Source organism: Parasteatoda tepidariorum, chromosome 8 (genome assembly GCF_982258835.1).
Source record: "Parasteatoda tepidariorum strain Cologne lab strain chromosome 8, Ptep-v5.0, whole genome shotgun sequence".
Lineage (NCBI taxonomy): Eukaryota > Metazoa > Arthropoda > Arachnida > Araneae > Theridiidae > Parasteatoda > Parasteatoda tepidariorum.
Window position 1 is genome coordinate 76,181,016 of NC_141762.1, and position 19,038 is coordinate 76,200,053.

At 30.2% G+C, this 19,038-nt stretch overlaps 2 protein-coding genes across 3 annotated transcripts; both read left to right on the plus strand.

The window, feature by feature from the left end:
* Nucleotides 1-5,898, plus strand: LOC107449207 (uncharacterized). Of its 2 annotated transcripts, none has more exons than XM_071181210.2 (2): nt 1-1,911; nt 5,373-5,898. In XM_071181210.2, the coding sequence occupies exons 1-2, from the start codon at nt 471-473 to the stop codon at nt 5,423-5,425; spliced, it is 1,494 nt and encodes a 497-aa protein (XP_071037311.2). In that variant the 5' UTR covers nt 1-470; the 3' UTR covers nt 5,426-5,898. The 2 variants fall into 2 exon arrangements, with proteins under 2 accessions (XP_071037311.2, XP_015920169.3); XM_016064683.5 differs by having other exon boundaries at nt 165-1,911; nt 5,323-5,898.
* Nucleotides 5,899-10,106: 4,208 nt separating this feature from the next.
* Nucleotides 10,107-18,837, plus strand: LOC147806319 (protein maternal effect lethal 26-like). The gene is made up of 2 exons (XM_087169176.1): nt 10,107-11,674; nt 18,448-18,837. The coding sequence occupies exon 1, from the start codon at nt 11,053-11,055 to the stop codon at nt 11,665-11,667; it is 615 nt and encodes a 204-aa protein (XP_087025302.1). The 5' UTR covers nt 10,107-11,052; the 3' UTR covers nt 11,668-11,674; nt 18,448-18,837.
* Nucleotides 18,838-19,038: the final 201 nt, after the last annotated feature.

Genomic DNA, 19,038 nt, shown 5'->3' on the forward strand with positions numbered 1-19,038 from the left:
CTGTTGCACTGTTGGATAAGTTTGAACGATGCCTCCCAAAAAATTTAACTTTTTTTATTAGTGCCACAAAGGAACTTCATCCACTAAGCTGATTTATTGTGTTAAAATATTCTCTTTTTTCACGAAAACATGTACGAATCGTGATTTCATTAGTACACCGTAATACATCACCACTTATCAACAGACAAAAAAAAAACTATTGTGTGATAAATAAAAATGGGAGATACGATATTGTAAGATAAAATATGGAAGTGATGTGAGAGATATAACTCGTGATGAAGTTTCGATTCGGATAATGTAAATATGCAATGGAGCAGAAACCAGGGTTTCTTTAATGCTAGTCTTTAGCCTGATATTAGGTATTAATGCAGAAGTAGATGTGAAAATTTTCTTGTGAGTGCTTTTAAAATCAATTAATTTTACTACTGTTTCAACACTACCGCCATTTATAACTTTTCAATCAAGTCATCATGTATAAAACGGAATTTTCAATCGTATGGAAAATCGAAGATTTTTCTTTTTGTCATGAGAAAACTGATGAATACTTCAACAGCCCTGACTTCAATATTCCAAGTTTGACGGATCGTGCATGGGGACTTCGTTTATATCCAAGAGGAAAAACTGAAGAAACAACAAATTTCATTTCCTGCTTTCTATATATACGAGGATGGGATAGTTTTCCTGCTTTTGATGTTGAGATTAAAATACTTGGACCAAGTGGTGAGGTCTTAAAGACATTAAAATTGTGTGATAATAAATCGAGCAATAAAGAACATAAATGGGGAAGTGCAACATTCCTTCCTGCCATGGCCGTTACCCAAGATGCTCGCAATAGCACTGAAGATAGTCTGACTATTTGTTGTAAGGTGCATGGTAAAAATCCTACTGCAGATGTTTTTGATGAACGCATTGCTCATACTAAAATTGGTGTTGATCGACAGTTAATTAAATGTCACTCTAGGTATAGTGAAGGAAGAATGGTGTTCCGCACTCATTCAGAATACTTTAAAAACAAATATTTTAAGTTCTCCATTGCTTCAAAGCATAATAACCTCATTGTATCGATGTGGAAACCACGCAATCGATTTTATTGGTTTGTGGTTACATGCAAAATAACTATGCTGAATATGAAGAACTATGAAACCTGCTCAGAAACATACAGACATTTCTTTGAGGAAAAAGAATGCACAATAACAATTCCTTTAGCCATATTTTTAAATGAACTGAAGCGAAACGCTGAAGAATACCAACGCTCCATGATAAAAACTGTTTATTTGACAGCTGAATTCTCCTATTCAAACGGAATGTATACACACTTTATTCCAAATAACAAATCCTTTCGAACCAAAATTCCTTCCATAAAGGATGATCTACGAGCCTTATTTTATGACAAAAAATTTTGCGATGTGAAATTGCGAGTGGATGACCAAGTTATCGAAGCCCATAAAAATGTTCTGGCAGCCAGGTCTCCAGTTTTTGCTGTCATGTTTGACCATGGTATGACTGAAGCGCAGATGGGCATTGTTGACATTGTTGATACCGATATTCATATTTTGAATTTATTTTTGCAGTTCTTGTACACGGATACCGTGGATGAAATGGATTATGAAGTCGCAATGAATCTGTTGATGGTGGCTGAAAAATATCAAGTTCTGTCGTTAAAAGAAAAGTGTTGTATGTTTTTAAAAACTGAAATGTCCATTGAAAACGTGTGTGATATATTGTCTTTGGCTAATGCAGTCAATCACGAATATTTAAAATCAGCGTCTGTAGACTTTATAATTGGAATACCAGGGAATGTTTTGCAATCACCAAAATGGGAAACATGGAAGAAAAACAATAAGGAATTGGCGAGAACAATTTCCTTTCAATTATACTTAAATGCGTCTTCACGAAAAGCTAATATGTGCGGTAAGTATTTAAGGAAAGATATATAAGCTATCTTTACTTATAATGTTTTCATTGAACATTGATACAAATATATCTGATAAGAATATAACCTTAAGGGTTGTCAAAACTTTTCCAGTAAGTAAACCTTGTTTTTAGAAAATCATATTATTTAGTTATTTTACAAGTGCTATTGCATTTTTGTTAATTGGTGACATATTTTGATTCTAAAATCATGCTAAATTAAGTTAAATTAAATGTAGATTTTGAAGGGCAAACGACATGGAATCTGCAATATTGTGTACGGAATATACAGAGAAAATAATTCTGGCAAGACAATTACACTTGTATGGTAAATAAATAACTGGTGTAAAAAAGCTATAATTCTGGTAATTAAATCAAAATATACACTTGTTAAACAATCCAGTTGTATTTAAACCATTTATAATTTTTCCTTTCGTTGTGGTAATGGTTTTCAATTTTGATTTTCAGAAATATAGTTATTGTTACAGCGCGTTTAGCAAAAATGCAAAACAAGAGAAGTAAATTTGACCGAAAAAAAAGTTTTTATATCTTGCTCTAACGTATCACAATAAGATTACCAAAACGTTCTTCAAAAGTACTATTCCTTTTATGATTTGTCTGATAATTTTAAGTTTATCTTATGTCTTTCACAATTAAAGTAGTACTGAACTTTACAATGGTTTATTTGAAATGGTATTTCAGTTAACTGGTTCATAAGAGTTAGAAGGTTTTTAATTGTGTATTTATAGAGATTATTAATAAATTATTTATTAATAGAGGAAAAGTGGACATAACTGACTCTTTCAAGTGCTGTAAAGATACTTAACGCGAATAAATAAAATTATACTGACTGTTTATGTATCTGTTATGGGGAAATAGAATTTATTTATTTTTTGTATTTTTTGTAAGAGTTATAAACTCTTTTTAATCTGAGATGCAGATAGCACAAGTTAACGCAACAAGAATATACATCCAGTGTTACAGCGGTATTCGATCTTACTACATTCATGCACCAAAAGTCATTATCAGAACAGTAACACCACAAGGCCAGAAAGGGTCCTTGAATATATTGATAGTACAGCAATCATAGATTATTGGGGCTTTGATGCTGAGGAGGATGTCCTTCCACCAAACGATTTAGGCGCAAATGTAGTGGGTTCAATATATTTGTGCTTTTTTTTATTTTTGTTTTATCAGTTTTTCAATTTAACAGGAGACGAGTCCATTTTTTGCATTAACCTCACTAGCCTGAATATGTATTGAAACCAAATTTATTTATTAATTGTCATACATTCAGGGTTTCAAACTCGCTACCTTCATTTCACGCAGACGTTTTATGTTCGGCCACAGAGACTCCTGTAAAACAAATATTCTAATGAAATCAATATTCCAGTTATTTATTCTTTATTTATTGTCACACATATATATGATGACTAATGAGTTCAATTTAAAGTACGATTTAGTACAAGTTTTGTTATGCTGAAAGTTAGAGAAGTACAAATTAGAGAAGAACATTACAACTATGCAACTGTCTTAGCAGAGAGGTAACTGATTCGAATCTTACAGTATCCCTAGATTTTTGATTCGCTTCTCCATCTTGTGTTAGTTGTTCTATGACAGCCCGAATATGTATGTGTTACAATAAGTAAATCAATATAAATAAAAAAATTTAAATAAATGAATATAAATATACGAAACAAATAATTATATATAAATAAATGAAATTAAATGAAAATAAATAAATGAATGCAAATATATAAATTTACATATATAGTTGCCACCTGGTTGTGGTGGGTGTCGAAATCGCTGAATCCCTTTAATGATGACAGCATGCTACGTAACATTTAGGTCAGTATTTTAGTTCAGGTTACTGGTTTGGTACATTACTTAATGGGTAATTTCGATAGTTTTTAAAGTTTGTAGCCGTTAGCTGCTAGCTTTCATAGAAAAAAAAATTAACCTGCCGAAAGAAAGTTAACATGAGTTTACTAAATAAAATGGACGTTATCAAGTGAAAAAATTTTCGTCATCTCAAATAATACGAAAACTGCTAAATCTGTCTACTATTTTGATAAAATTTCCTTACTTTATTTTATTTACTACCAAACAGCGCTATAATAAAACCGTGTTTTATTTGTAATTTTACTAAAATGCATTACCAAAGCACTACGTTGAAAATTACCGTGCTTTTTAGAGTTCCCAAAGTCCCAGAATATTTTTTCGATATTTTATTTCTACGATGTCACTGCTAACAGTTCTACTACTCGGCCGGCGAAAATTTCCTTTATATCATCATTTGGTTTGTTGTAATGTATTTTTTAAAAAATAAAGAGCAAATTATAAGCAATTACGAATCAAATTACGGTAAAATGTATTGGCTTCCTGAGTACATCATCCGTAAAATTCATTTTACTTTAAAATACATTTTTGCTATAAATTATATTTAGCAGTTAAATGGAATCCGCCATAAAATTGGTAAAAACGGTTTCGAAAAATGTATAATAAGGGCATTCATACGAAAACATCACATGTTCAAAAAAACTAATGGCAGGAAATTTGAAATTAAGTTGTCTCGAAATGTGAATAAAGGTGATCCTTTCGGTACTCGAAAGAAGTACCTTCATTCATGACAAAAACAGCTTTTGAATATTATATCAAAATAACCGCCTGTTTTATGAACTTGTTTGTTGATAGGTAATAACTTCATTGAGCTTGCATTGCTTTCAATTGACAAATACAGTGACACAAAACATAAATGTCTACAACTTAAATTTGGCTTTAAATAGGTAAATGAATTTGAGTGAATCTGATATTAAGAGGAAGAGAGAAAAGTTGAACCTACTCCAGAGTTCATGACGTCAAAAATACGTTACATGTTAATGTTTTTATAGATTTGTACATAATTTTTAAATACGTAAATTTAAATGACTAAAAAGGCGCTGTAACAAAATATTATTATTTAAAAAAAAATGCATGAAATTCAAGCTGCATTAAAAATGCATTGGTCTAACTCTTCATAAGCGAGTTTTATAATTTTGATATGTGCATCTTTGAAATTTTTTAAGGGTAACTACAAGGATATGGTTTATTAGGCAAAAAGTAAAATACTGTGTATGGATTCCAAACTAATGACCAGTCTTCTGACCAAGCAATTGTGCCTATATTTCTCAGATTGTGGCCACACCTCACAATTTGAGGCGTACTATGTCTGTTGGGGAATAATGTTTAGACATAAAAAATTTTCACATTTTTAAATAAGTATTTCGTCAGTACAAATTAACTTTCATGTTTAAATTCAATCCCCCCCCGAGTTCAACAGCTTTTATTTCTGAAAATCTTGATCACTAGATGAGAAGGTTTTAGGGTGTTTCGTTTTTAATTTTGTGCTCTAACATTTTTTTTTCTTTACAGGTATTAGTTAAATTTTGAACTCTGTTTTATGGATACCTTAATTCCTTTAGATGTTACTCAAAGGAACCTTGAAGCTTTGTCACGATATTCATGGAAAGTGTAAAATAATAGAACAGTAATACTGGAACTCACATAACAGTCTAGCAACCTTGACCAATATTTCCAGAACAGCTAAAATCCTGTAAAACTGTGGTTCTGTAAATTTGCAAAACAATAGTGCCAAGCTGAAAAGAACATTTACATTTTTTCCCCCAATGCCCACCTGAAGAATGACTTACGTCATACAGGCATCTGAAGGGCAGATTTGCTGGCCACTCTTTCATCGGCACCATATTAGGTGGGCCAACGTAGCTCCCACAGTAAGGACAGATAGTTCAGAGAAGGAAAGAACATCTATGCCTTGCCTGGGACTCGAAACCTGAACCTTTCTGATGCAAGGGCAGTTCCCTAACCCCTACACAAGCCGGTCGGCAAGAACATTTACTTGGAACGCCGAATTCAATTTCCACTTCATACTTCAACCTTAATTGCTTAAAAAAATGAAGAAAATAAACACGATATGGCAATCTGATCTTATTTTCATTGTGTTTTTATTACTTTTTTCCCCACCTCACTTAGGTGTGCTTCTAAAGTCTGGATATAACTTATTAATAACAATATGTGATAGTGTAACCTTTATGTAAATGATTTTTCGTTTCACTAAAACGTGAAATATTTGATAAACACCAATTGAATGAAAATGAAAACTTTAAGAATATGTGCTGACTTTATTAGAGGACATTTTTGCGTGGAATTTTAAACAATTAAAAAGCTTTCTTTTTCATGAAGTGATATAATTTAGTTTTTTTTTATTTCCCTAATTAAATAGAAAGGTGCATCGAATCAGATATATTCACAGTAAAGCTAATAATTTATTGCATGAAGAATTTTGGTATGGACTGAGTAATTAAGGGGTCCGATGCAAAAACGAAATAAGTTTATGGTTTGATTTAATTTCAGTGGTCGTTTTGTTTGTGAGATATATAGTTACTTTGGGTAGTGCAAGTTTTCGGCAGAGTGAAATTTATCGTAAGTAATTTTATTTAATTTTATAACGTCATTGAACAGCTGACCCGATATTTGAGTTTACCACTACCATGTTCAACTCCTTGCCTTGTAATTTTGAACCTATTCCAGCAGACGAGGAAACTCCTGTAATTTGGAGGATTTATTGATGAAACTATATACATTTGCTCACATGGAGAGGAAAATCTCCAAAGACTTCCCATTGTTAGCTTGACGGCAAGGAGACTCTAACTCATGATCCGTCTACTACTGAGGATACATTTAACGTCAGCACTGTGGTCATTGTAACCGGGTGTGGACTTTGTATCGATCAGCTATCTTTGGGATTCGAATACGGGTTACCTTATTGGGAGGCTAGTGCTCTATCAATTCCTACTAGAAGAGAGAATGCCTCTGGCCATCATAAAGAAGGATATCATAAACAAAAAATTTGATCCCTTAATGGTCCAAATGTGATAACATATTTCGTAGTTTCCCCCTCAACGCAACTTAGAAGCCTGATCGTATTGACACATTTCTTACTTTTCCTCTACTGCGCAGTTTATGTTCATTACGTTGGAATAATTTGATCCATGCTGAGGTATTCTTTCTTTTAGGAGGAGTTGGCTCTATCCCCTGAGCAGCCACGACTCTATATAAAATTATTGACGTCCTATATCTCATTCGACTCTCACCAATAATTTCTGAATCTTGGTTTATTTATTTATTTGTTTGCTATTGCATCAAGCCCTTTAATGGATTTTAACTCAGTGACGTTTGGTTAAATGAAGCGTTTTCAAAACTATATTATGAAGTTGATATCGACGATATTTTTAGAATGCGTACTTTATACAGTGAAACGAAGCTAGTTATTCTTCTTTCTAAGGAAACTCGGTGTGTTTAGAGAAAGAAAATTAAAATAAGCAATCATAGAAATACTTTAAATAGCCGAAAGGGGTAAATTTCACCCTAGCAAAAGGAAACATTCATTTTTGAAATTTCATGACATTAGGACGATGATTTGTAGAATCAAATTTGCGGTCCAATTTGTTTAAAAAATGCCACGTAATATTTTCCTTTAAATTAAAAAGTATCGTAGAATCGATGTTAGAAGTAGCTCAGTGGAGTTAATTTATATATCTTTCTACCGTAAAACATTATACTGTAATTTCTACAGTAATACCTATTTAATTAGAATGGTTCAGTGATTTTACTGTAAGTATTACTGTATTACAGTGTATCAGATTTTTTGTCCCGTAACATGCTCCAGTGAAAATATATTTTGTGATTATCGTTTTACCATAATTTTTTACACTGTAGTTTCCCAATTCTGTGATTTTTATAAGCACTTTGGCTGGACTTCAGCCTCCCTCATCTTTATCTTACTCTTCCTTTCTCAATTGTAATAGAGCTTGGTATTGAATTTAAAAAAATGGCATTGGCATTTTTTGCCCAAAAATTTTATAGATGTATCTCAAGTATTCTATTCTTTTTGGTTTTTATAAAGTTTATTATAACATTTGTACATAAAACTCGTACATTATTACATCATCTTTTTTTGCAATTATACAGTTTATAGTATCTTTTAATTGTTCGTATTCTTTAACTTAGTATCCTGTAACTGACCCTATAACTGTTTTTAAATAAACAGTGTTTGAGTTGCATCGTTTCTGACATGCATCATTCTCTCCCCTCCCCCTCTCTCTCCGCCTGCCTGTCTGTCTGTCTGTGGGTGATTAACAAGATTTTCCTCCACCGGGTCTTTCATGTTTTGGAGCCAATTTTCACAAAACCATTGTTTTTAGTTACAATTTAAACCGAGTACTTAAACCACATAACTATTTTGAATACCCTTTCTTCACTTCTTTTAGTTAAGAGTCTGTATCAGTTTATTTAAAAACCACACTGTTGGAAGCTTCTTAGAAAAAATTATTGAATAACAATTAATTTAAATGTTGACTTACCATATTCAAACAAAACACAGAAATTATCATAAATGAGATGGTATTGAAACTGTTAAGTATGGGAAAAACGATAGATTAACTGGTTTCACCTTATCGTTTGAACAATCAGAATTTTATCGCATTATCTAGACTCACCTAATCAAGCCACTTAGTTCCTTGTTTCTAGGTTCATATTACAACCCGGAGGGTTAATCTACAAGTCAAATGACCGACAGAACGGAGGTTCGAGCCCCACCGATATCTCCTTAATATTCCCTTCATTCCGTTCAACACATGAAGAGTTTCCAGTGTCTTGCACAGCACAATTTTTTACTGTGACACTGTACTATTCGAATACGATAATATCATTTACTTGTCGATGCGAACACCTTAAAGCTGCTTAGCACAAACAATCTAATATTTCTCGTCTCTTATGAGAGGTAAAACAACCAGATAAACAATTTAAACTATATTCCTTGTTTCAGCTGATAAAACATATTTTAACCAAAACCTAACTCTAATTCTCATTACCTTGTGAAAAGTCCAGCTTAAAGTTAAATATCTTTTTATGGTTTTGAAACTGTGCTAGTTGTAAGTGGTTAAAAACATATCGTTTAGTATTGATGGTTTTTATAATCACACGTGTTGTAAGCGTTTTCAATGCTGTGAAGCAAAAGAGGCTCTTTACCGTTAGCTTTACAGTTAATTGGGTAAACAGAATACTGCCGGCTTTTTTACCGTAATTTCAGAATAAAAATTCAAACAATGCATAATTTCAAAGTAATTAGAGCTTATTGAAATTCATGTTATGCTTTAAAATGTGACCATTTATTGCCATAACTACAAACTACTGCTATTACTGTAACTACTTAAACTACTAATACTATTCAATTATGACTTTTTAACCTTAAAATAATCGTTCTTGATGTCACGGTCATGCGGAGTAATTTTTACGGACATATGGACGCAACACAAATTTTATTTACGATTTATAAAATACTTTTTAAAGTAAAAAGAAAAATATTTTAGTTAAGACTTTATTATTTGAATTTTAAATAATGATTTTATGGGAAGATATTTATCGACCATGTCAGTTTCCATCTATGAAAAGTTACTCCAACATAGAATCGGGTTAACATGTTTTATATACTAAGGAATTGGAATTGTATTTTTGTATTGATAGATACACTACAGATTTCAATAAAGGTTTAAAAATTAATAAATGATATATATTAGTAATATAAATCTGTAATACATTTTTCTTTTGCAATTATGCACATTTTTCAAGAAAAGATTTATAACGGTTTTATACAAGGAATTGATTTTTAATTTTTCTTCTATTGAATACATATATGCCTAGATAAATATGCGATCAAAATATTTATGTAACTTAACAACAAAATTTTATGTTACAGAAGATTGAAATTTAAAATCCATCATTGAAGTCTATCTTTAAAATCCATCGTATCATTAAAGACAAATAGAAAGGAGGAATTTAGAGTTCGAATATTATTTTTAATTGATAAGCTTTTTAAAATTTATTATTCCAAATTTAAAAAAAAAACGAAATTAAGATAATAATTTGAATCAATCAAAAGACTTAGGTGTGCTTTTGTAGAAACGTCTATTTCAATTTGAAATAGGTACCCGATAACATTCTTATACAGTTTTATTCTCGGAACAGATAATGACCATTTTTCGTTAAAAAATAATTTGAGGTAAACAACATTGACACATTTAGCTATCTCGCAGCTATAAATTGAATAAAGATAAGAAACTGCGTGTTATTCTGTAGATAATTGTTGATAAAGAATCTATCTAATATCAAATTTATTGGCTATTCAGGAAATGTATACTTGAGGCATTGCGTTAAGTATGATTTTTTCTACAAAAAATCATGTACAAAAGTAAATATAATTTTACGTGGAAAATCGAAAATTTTTCTTTTTGCCACCATAATAATGGCATAGAATTATCGAGTCAATTATTTCATAATAAAAATTTCGGAATACTTGCAGGCTATTTAGAACTTTATCCAAGAGGAGAGAGTGAAGAATATTCTGAATTTATTTCATGCACTTTAGGGTTGACTACGTTTGACCCAATTGATTCTCTTCAAGGTGCAATTGGAGCCAGTGGAAAGATATTGAAAAATCATAAGTGGAATACAATTTTAAACTTAGTGCCTTTTACAAAGTTGAAATTTCCTAATTTCCTGTCTATCTCAGATTATGTCCAAGATGCAGAGGATTGTGCAGAAGATACTCTTACAATTTGTTGTAAATTTCATGGACACAATTCTACTGAAATTGTACCAGAGGAAGATTTTTGGTGCACGATAATTGGTGTCAATCGGAATACTTTTGAAATGTCTGTATCTGAAGGGCAAACAACGAAACATTTATTAACTTTAGGATCGAATAATAATTTTGAAATTTCTATCACGAAAAAGAACAAAATCATTAAAGTTACGTTTACAAGGGTGGTTGCAGAAACAGCTAATAATGAACCATGCATTGTGGATTGCACTTTGGCCCTACTTGATATACGCAAGTCAAAAATAATTTCTGAGAGAGAAGAGCATTATTTTTCTTCAGAAAATTGCTCAAATTGGGAATTTCCTTCAGAAGCCCTTTCTAAAGAATGGGAGAGCTATCTAAATTTTTTGAAAGCAGATCCCCCGAGATATATATATTTTTATTGTATATTTTCCGGTTCGAATTGAACACAATTCGATTTTATCATGCCTAAATCTACATCATCATCTATTCCCAAGAAATCCTCCTCGACAATAAGTGCTTCTCCCTCATTGCGAGAAGACCTTCGAAATATATTCCATAGCAAACATCTCAGCGATGTGAAATTGAGAGTGGATGGCGAAACTCTTGATGCACATAAAACTGTTCTAGTGGCTCGATCCCCGGTGTTTGCTGTCATGTTTGATCACCAAGACATGGCAGAAAGTCGCAGTGGCATTGTTGACATCGTTGATATTGATGCCCACATTATGAAATCATTTTTGAAATTCTTATACACCGATAGTGTTGATGAAATGGATTATGAAATAGCTACAAAACTGATGATGGCTGCAGAAAAATACCAAGTATTGTCATTGAAAGAGAAATGTGCGATGTTTTTGAAAAATGAAATGTCAGAGGAGAACGTATGTGAAATATTGTCTCTGGCTGATGCAGTTAGTCATGAATTTTTAAAATCAGCTTCCATTGAATATATAATAGCGAAACCAGCAACAATTTTATCTTCACACCAATGGATACCGTGGATGAAAAACAATATGGAATCTGCGACTGCTATTTTTGCAAAATTAACGCTAAACCAATCTTCAGCAAAAAACTGAACAGCAGGTAAATTATAACTGAAAAATACAAAAACTATATTTCTACAGCTGGATATTTTTTTCCTACAAATATTTTCACAATAACCTTAATATACATTTTTTGTTAAATGTAATCTAATTTGAAAATGAAGTTAAGACATGTTTAAAATTCTTTTGTTTTTAACATCATTGCTTAATATGAGTATGTTTCAACAAATTTAAATTCCTAACATTTTCATGTATTATAAACCATAATAGTTTCAGGTGATTCTCACGAAGTATGACAATTTACTGTCTCTTGCTCCAAGATCTAATACTATAGTACTAAAATAATTTTTTCTTAAATCTTTAATAAGAAGAATTGCTGTTAACATTTTAAAATGACCTTATACTAGCATCGACTGTTTTGCATATTTATAAAATTTAATTAAATTTCAAAATGTCAGGCTTCTGGTATGTCAAAAACAATATTTCCAATAATAAAAAGCTTCAAAACTTAGCATAAGTTTTTCAGCATCTAATTTTTTTGATCTCAACCGTTGTAAGCATTTCTAGAATATACGCAGAAGGTATTGTTTACAAAATCTTCGTTTAAGATAATTTTTTCGTCAATAATTTGTTTGTCACATGAAATCTGTCATTTTCCTGGCTACCTTTATTTATTGATTTATATCCAAATTAGGTAGCACCAGCAATCAATATCTTATGTTAATAGATTGATTAGATCTGGTTCTTTCTGGTTCAAAATCTATTTCAAAATTTTTTTCAAGGTGAGTAGGTTTCTATGTTGTCATTTTCCTGTCTGCTTGAAATCATTAATAACATAAACTACACAGATTTATCTGAGTAATTTCAAGAAATCCTGTCGTTTTCTACGGAATGTAAAAATCTTAGGCTAAAATATTAAATTAAAGGGAAGTTAAATGCTATAAAATGGCAAATTTGTCATTATCCTGGCTGTCACTTTCCTGGCTTATGAATGCCAGGACATTGAAATGTTGCCAGAAATTTTTTTAGACTGTATACTGTAAAGACGGAAAGTAAATATTAACCTAACACCAAGTGTATTCCTTATTACCTTTATACCTTATTCTGTACATATGAGGAACAAAAGCATTTTTGATTCCTTCTATAGTGGATAAAAAGAATTAATTTAAGCAATTTATGGTCCATCTAACATAAAGGCTTAAGTTGAGTTACTTACTCTTAGCTTCAAATGACTGTTTTTTAAACTTCTAAGCTAATATGTCATTTTCCTGGCATTCAAGATTTGGTGAATTTTTATTAAATTTTTTTTCTTGAATAAGTGTCAATAAACTACACTGCTGTCTGTAAAATATTAATAGATGTAACTACATAAATATACAATAAAAATTTAGATTATTCTGGAGACTTTAAATTTGAAGAAATCTTTGGTCGGAATTGTCATGTTTCCAAGGAATCACCCATATAATATATATATATATATATATATATATATATATATATATATATATATATATATATATATATATATATATATATATATATATATATATATATATATATATATATATATATATATATATATATATATATATATATATATATATATATATATATATATATATATATATATACATATATATTCATCCAGAAACTGGCTAAATAGAAAATTTAACTCAAGAGAAAATGGTCAGAAAAATGGTCAAAGCTACCAGAATGTGGTAAAATTAAATGTCTGGCTGTATGGGAACACCAAAAGCACGGTAATAGCAGGATTGCTAGCATCACAGTACCAAAAAAAAAAATTTGAGAAATCAATCAAGAGTGGAGAAATCAATCAATTAAAAATTCATCATCAATTATAATTTTATTCGAAAATAACTAGTGCATCAAAGTTGTAATCTAATCTCAGAACTATGTCTCTATACCTTAAAGATTAATTGGCACTTCTATTTATAGATAAATTTAAAGAAAACTCTGCAAAGAATTTCCCGGATCATTGGTTAATAAATATTTTTGCTCATTTACATCTAGAAAATTCTGGAAGTGTTCGAAGCACAAAACTGGTAGATATCAAGAGGTTGATATATAGAGAGAGATACACTTAAGAGCTCAAAATATAAAATAACAAAGTGAAAATGCTTAAGTGAATAATGGGTAAAGCAGAATGAGGTAGAGATAAAAAACGTTCGACGAACATCATCACAGTAAATTTACCGAAATACTTTGCAACAACTTTTTGGTATAATTAACAGTAAAATATTGTATTATTACCATACTGTAAGGTAGTAAATGCGGTAAAATTTTGTAATTTTATACAGATATTTTTCAACTGGTAATTTCAACAGTTGTAAAATAATTTGAGATATGCAAAAATGTTCATTTTGATAACCTTTATTGGCGGTTGTTAACTTTCTTTTTGTGAGTTAATTGTTTTTCATTCCTATGTAAGCAATAAACTAATATCTACCAACCTTAAAAGCTGTAAAAAATATGTATTTATAATCATAAAAATAGCTGGACAAGGGTAAATTAAATCAACTTAATTGTTTTTTACCGTGTCTTACCTTTTACTTATCATAGCACTCTCGACATCCTAAAATGAAAGTGTATATGTTGTGGATTCGAATCACACAATATTTGTTTTGAATTCTGTCGGCGTGAATTTTCGCTATCTTTGGCTTGCTAAATAATTTGCAAATTAGAAAAACTCACTTCTGCGTCAAGAACCTAATGCATGTGTTGGTCGTAACATGCATGTAGTATATCCATCACTGCAAAAATATAATTCCAATTCACCAGTATATAAGAAAGTTGACATTATCGAAATCTACCATCCCCACGTTGGTGACCCGGACGTGATGCGAACACGCAACCTTCTGATCTTCATCTGTTTAAATCACCAGTTTGTGGAGGAATACTTTTTGTCAGAAATAAGTAGACGCACTTCGTATTATAAAATATAATATATTAAACAACCTTGAATAATAATAATAAAATACATATTAAAAACAGGAGAATTAACATAAAGCAAAAAGAAAACATTACCGTAAACCGGGGCGAGTCTACCCATCCAGGGGCGAGTCTACCCATTTTAGTTTTATTTAATTTTCACTATTTTAAATTACAAATAAAAAAATTTTTACCGACGGAGGACTTAGTTCAGACTCTAAGGAAGATGGCGCTGTAGTAGTTTGATCCATTTTTATTTATTTGGTGTCTTTTTAACCGACCTGTTCAAACGTCTTTTGAGAGATTTGTATTGAAAATCAGCAAACTTTTAGTTGGTGCTCCATAAGTATATTATTATTATTACTATTTTCACTTTGGTTAAGTGATAAACTTATCTAAGACTAAGATTACATTAATTTTATATGAAAAAAAACAAAAAGAATGTAAGTTTTGCTGTTGTAAACAAAAAGCCAGAATTCGCGGGGCGAGTCTACCCATTCGTATTTAGTTTTAATAAAGCATAATAATATAATTTAGAACTTTGTTTATATTAAAATTAAGTCATTTTAAATGAATTTGAGTATATTATTTTAATTCTGCATTGATAAATTTATCAGTAAATAAGAAAATTTATAGGTTAAATATAAATGTAAATATAAAATATGTTTATTTTACCTATTTTTTAAATTTTTATGTTACAAAATTAACTTTTTTTATTTAATGCAAGTTAAATAAATTATTATTTAGAAATTATTATTACCTCCCAAAAGAATGGGAATAGGATTTTTCATGATTCCCAATGTTTGAATTTCGATTTTGTTAATAATCTTTAATTATTATTATTTATTAATTATTTAATTGTAAATTTATATTAATTTTAATTTATTTTTATTAACAATAATCAGAAAAATATGTTATTTTATAATGTTAATGATTATAAAAACAAAACTGTGATCAAAATGTGATAATCGATCAAATATTCAATTTGTGTTATTTTATGAATAAAAAAATGGAATCTATACATAATAATAAAAGCGGCTGTGTGTGTGTGTGTGTGTGTGTGTGTGTCTGTAATCACAATATATCGCCCCAGAAGCCTCGCCCAGGCACGAAACTCGGCACATAATTGTGTTTTGACATAATGAAGAAGTATTTTTTTTCTTTTTCAAAAATTTGGATTAGTTATTTAGTTATCAGTCATTTTGTAAGTCTATGCTTTTCGTCTGCTTTTTCGTCTTCAAAGAGCCATATTCAAAAAACTATTAAAAAATGCATATGCTTTTCCCCACTCTTATAAATGTATGCTAATGCGAGCCTTACAATTGAAATATTAATTTTCGACAACTTAAACCAATAATATACGAAGGAATTAATAATTTAATTGTAAAGTTCGCATTAGTTTACATTTATTAAAGTGGAGAAAAGTTTAACTTTTGTATTAAAAATGTGGCAACATATTCGATACGTAAATAGAACGCGTCGCTTTGATATATTTGTCGCTGTTCATAATTGTTATAATAAGTTTTTCTTCTTCTTTCCACGCTCTATTTTTTTCTTAAGCGAAGACGATAATTTTTGTAGCGATATTGTAGTACTTTGTACAACTAAAAATTCTTTTCATAACACTTTAAAAATATTTACTTTATTTTCTTTATATATACAGAGAACAGTCGGCAAAGAATTCGATTAGGTTGAAAAACATTTCGCTAAAAAGGAACGAATTCCAAAAGAAAAAATAAACAACTTAAAGAATAAAAATGCTGATGCCAGCCAATTTTTTGAAAGTTAACTTAGAAATAACAAACCAAACGATGTTAAATAACAAACCAAACGATGTTAACAAAATGACGTAGAAAGCGCAACTAGATCAAAATTATACAAGCACAACTAGATCAAATTATAATACCTGAGTGCTTGACGTAGCAGATATAGAAATAGAATTTGATACCATAAAAAATTATATAGAAATAAAAATTGATACCATAAAAAATTTATTCGTTTTCGTGTTCTTTTCATGTATTTGGCATTTTAGTTTTTTTTTTCTTAAGCGTTGTAGCTATATAATTTCAAACATCCTAAAGAGCTATAACACATCTGCAGCAGAACTGGATATGAAGACAAAATTGCAGGACAGGAACACTTTAATTGTCCACTAATCTTCAGATTTCCTGCTATGTTTTAAAAAACTTTATTTGTGAAAACCTTCAGCTTGGCGGACAGCTGGTCGCCTTAGGCGGCTAGTATATAATAAAGTTATGAATTTTACTTCATAAATATCCTATATAGTAACTAAAATAACAATTTAATAGTAAAGTTTGATTATTTACAATGTTAACATTCATTTTAGTAGAATGGGTAGACTCGCCCCATACGAGAGATTTGTCAGCAGTTCTATAAAAATATACAGTAACAGCGTAACTGTTAATATTTTCTAAAAATCGATTTCACAGCTTTAAAGAGGGATAAATAGCGATTCCGAAACACCTATTAAAAACCTTTTTTCTTTAAAATTTACGAAAGTTTGACCACTTGAAAGTTGACAAACTGAAAAAATGTGTAGACTCGCCCCGGTTTACGGTAGTTCCTTTTTTGTGTTCCTTATTGCTATGGGATACCAGACTGGAAGCGTTGAGTTGTAGACGGCAGGTCACCACAATGCATTTAAAACCATTTGTTTCAGTACTGAAATCATTCAGTAAATACATTAAATATATTTAGTATTCATTCACCGAGTAAAAAAAAGTATTCACCATGTTTTCGCCTTTATGGGCTCGGTCACGAAGAGCTCGGTAATTTTCCTCGGAGAGGTTTTGTTAAATTAACTATAAAATATGATTTCTTCGTGTGTGATAAAATTTGATAAATATGGTAAAATGTGGTAAATGCGGAAAAATTTGGGAGTTTTAATATGATACTGTAGAGCACAGCACAAAATCACTTATTTAGTTAATTTATTTCTCAGTTTTGTATTTTTTACCAAATGAAGAAAGCCTACAATTTTTAAAACCAGAATTTTAGGTGAACCCTTACTACATAAATGGAAAAAATACCAAATGAATGGTTTAAAACTAGAACGAGGTATGGCGGAAAATTAAATTGACATTAAAAGGTCGAAACTTTGGACCACTCTCCTGAACGAACCATTGCTACCATATTTTCCAAATTGCGGTTATATTTTGGGAGTCAGAAATCCGAATCTGTAAAACAATAGTATGCTTATTTAAGGTTTTGTGTGTGATTTCGACACTTAAAATATCATCTGCAGTAATTAATCAGAATATTAAAGGTCATACCCCTCAAACCATTTAGATTTAGTCCAAGTAAGTGATCATTAGATCAAAAATTGTCCAATGTGCTCCGTTTTTTATTTTACGCACATTACAATATTCGAAATCTTAAAAATTCAGAATTCTAGCTGAGAAAATCAAAATATATGGCATTCAAATTATTCATTTGGAAATTTCTCTGCTCATGTGGTAACGGTTTATCGAAAATTCTGCTTTTATATATTATAGCTCTTATAAACACAATTCAATTAGTAATTTTGTAAAAAATACTAATTGAAAAGTAAATTTTTCCGAACAAATGGTTATTATACCATGTTTTAAGGTGTAATGAAATTATTAAATTTTATAATATAAAACCATATTTTACTGTTAATTTTACTATAATTATCAAAGCTTGTCGGTAAAAGTTATCGTGCATTTTACTATTCCCATAAATGCCAGAAACATGGTATATTCTATCATATTCTTGGAATTTTGACCATATTGTTTTTCTCAGTGTAGAAATGTTTAGGATTACCAAAGGAATTTTGACCAAAATAATTCATTATTTAATAATAATTAATTTTTTCCTTTACAGGGAGACGATAGAATCTTTTTGAACTGCATATTTCCTACTGAACGACCAGAGTTCACGATTAAACAGTGATGTAGCTTCCATCGGAGATTTGAAGTAGTATCCTTGCTGTCGTAGTAGTGACATACTGTTACATCAAATTCATACCAGATTTATAGATAATTTACTTAGCGCTAAAAATATTTGGAAACTACTCTATCGTCGGATCAGTTAAACGGACTGAACAATGTTTAATGTAAAATAGTGATAGAAATGAAAAAAAGTAATGAACCAAAAAAAATTGAGTTTAAAAAAATTTATAGTGTTTTCCAAAGAATTACTTTTTGTATTGATGTTTTGAAATTTAATATTTTTTGCTGTGTTGTAATTTTTGATTAATGAAACTGTACGTTTGAAAACATCCTTAGAAAAACTCCTTCTTTTCTGTTTCGGTCAAAGATGCTTTAATAATAAATTATCGTTACGAAACTCAATTTTCAATTTGAAAATCAAATCAAAATTTAGAAGACAACCCTGAATCTTATCCATTCAATCGATAAAATCATAGACTTTTGTAAAAAAAAAGTATTGCACTGATGCGTGTTCTTTTATAAT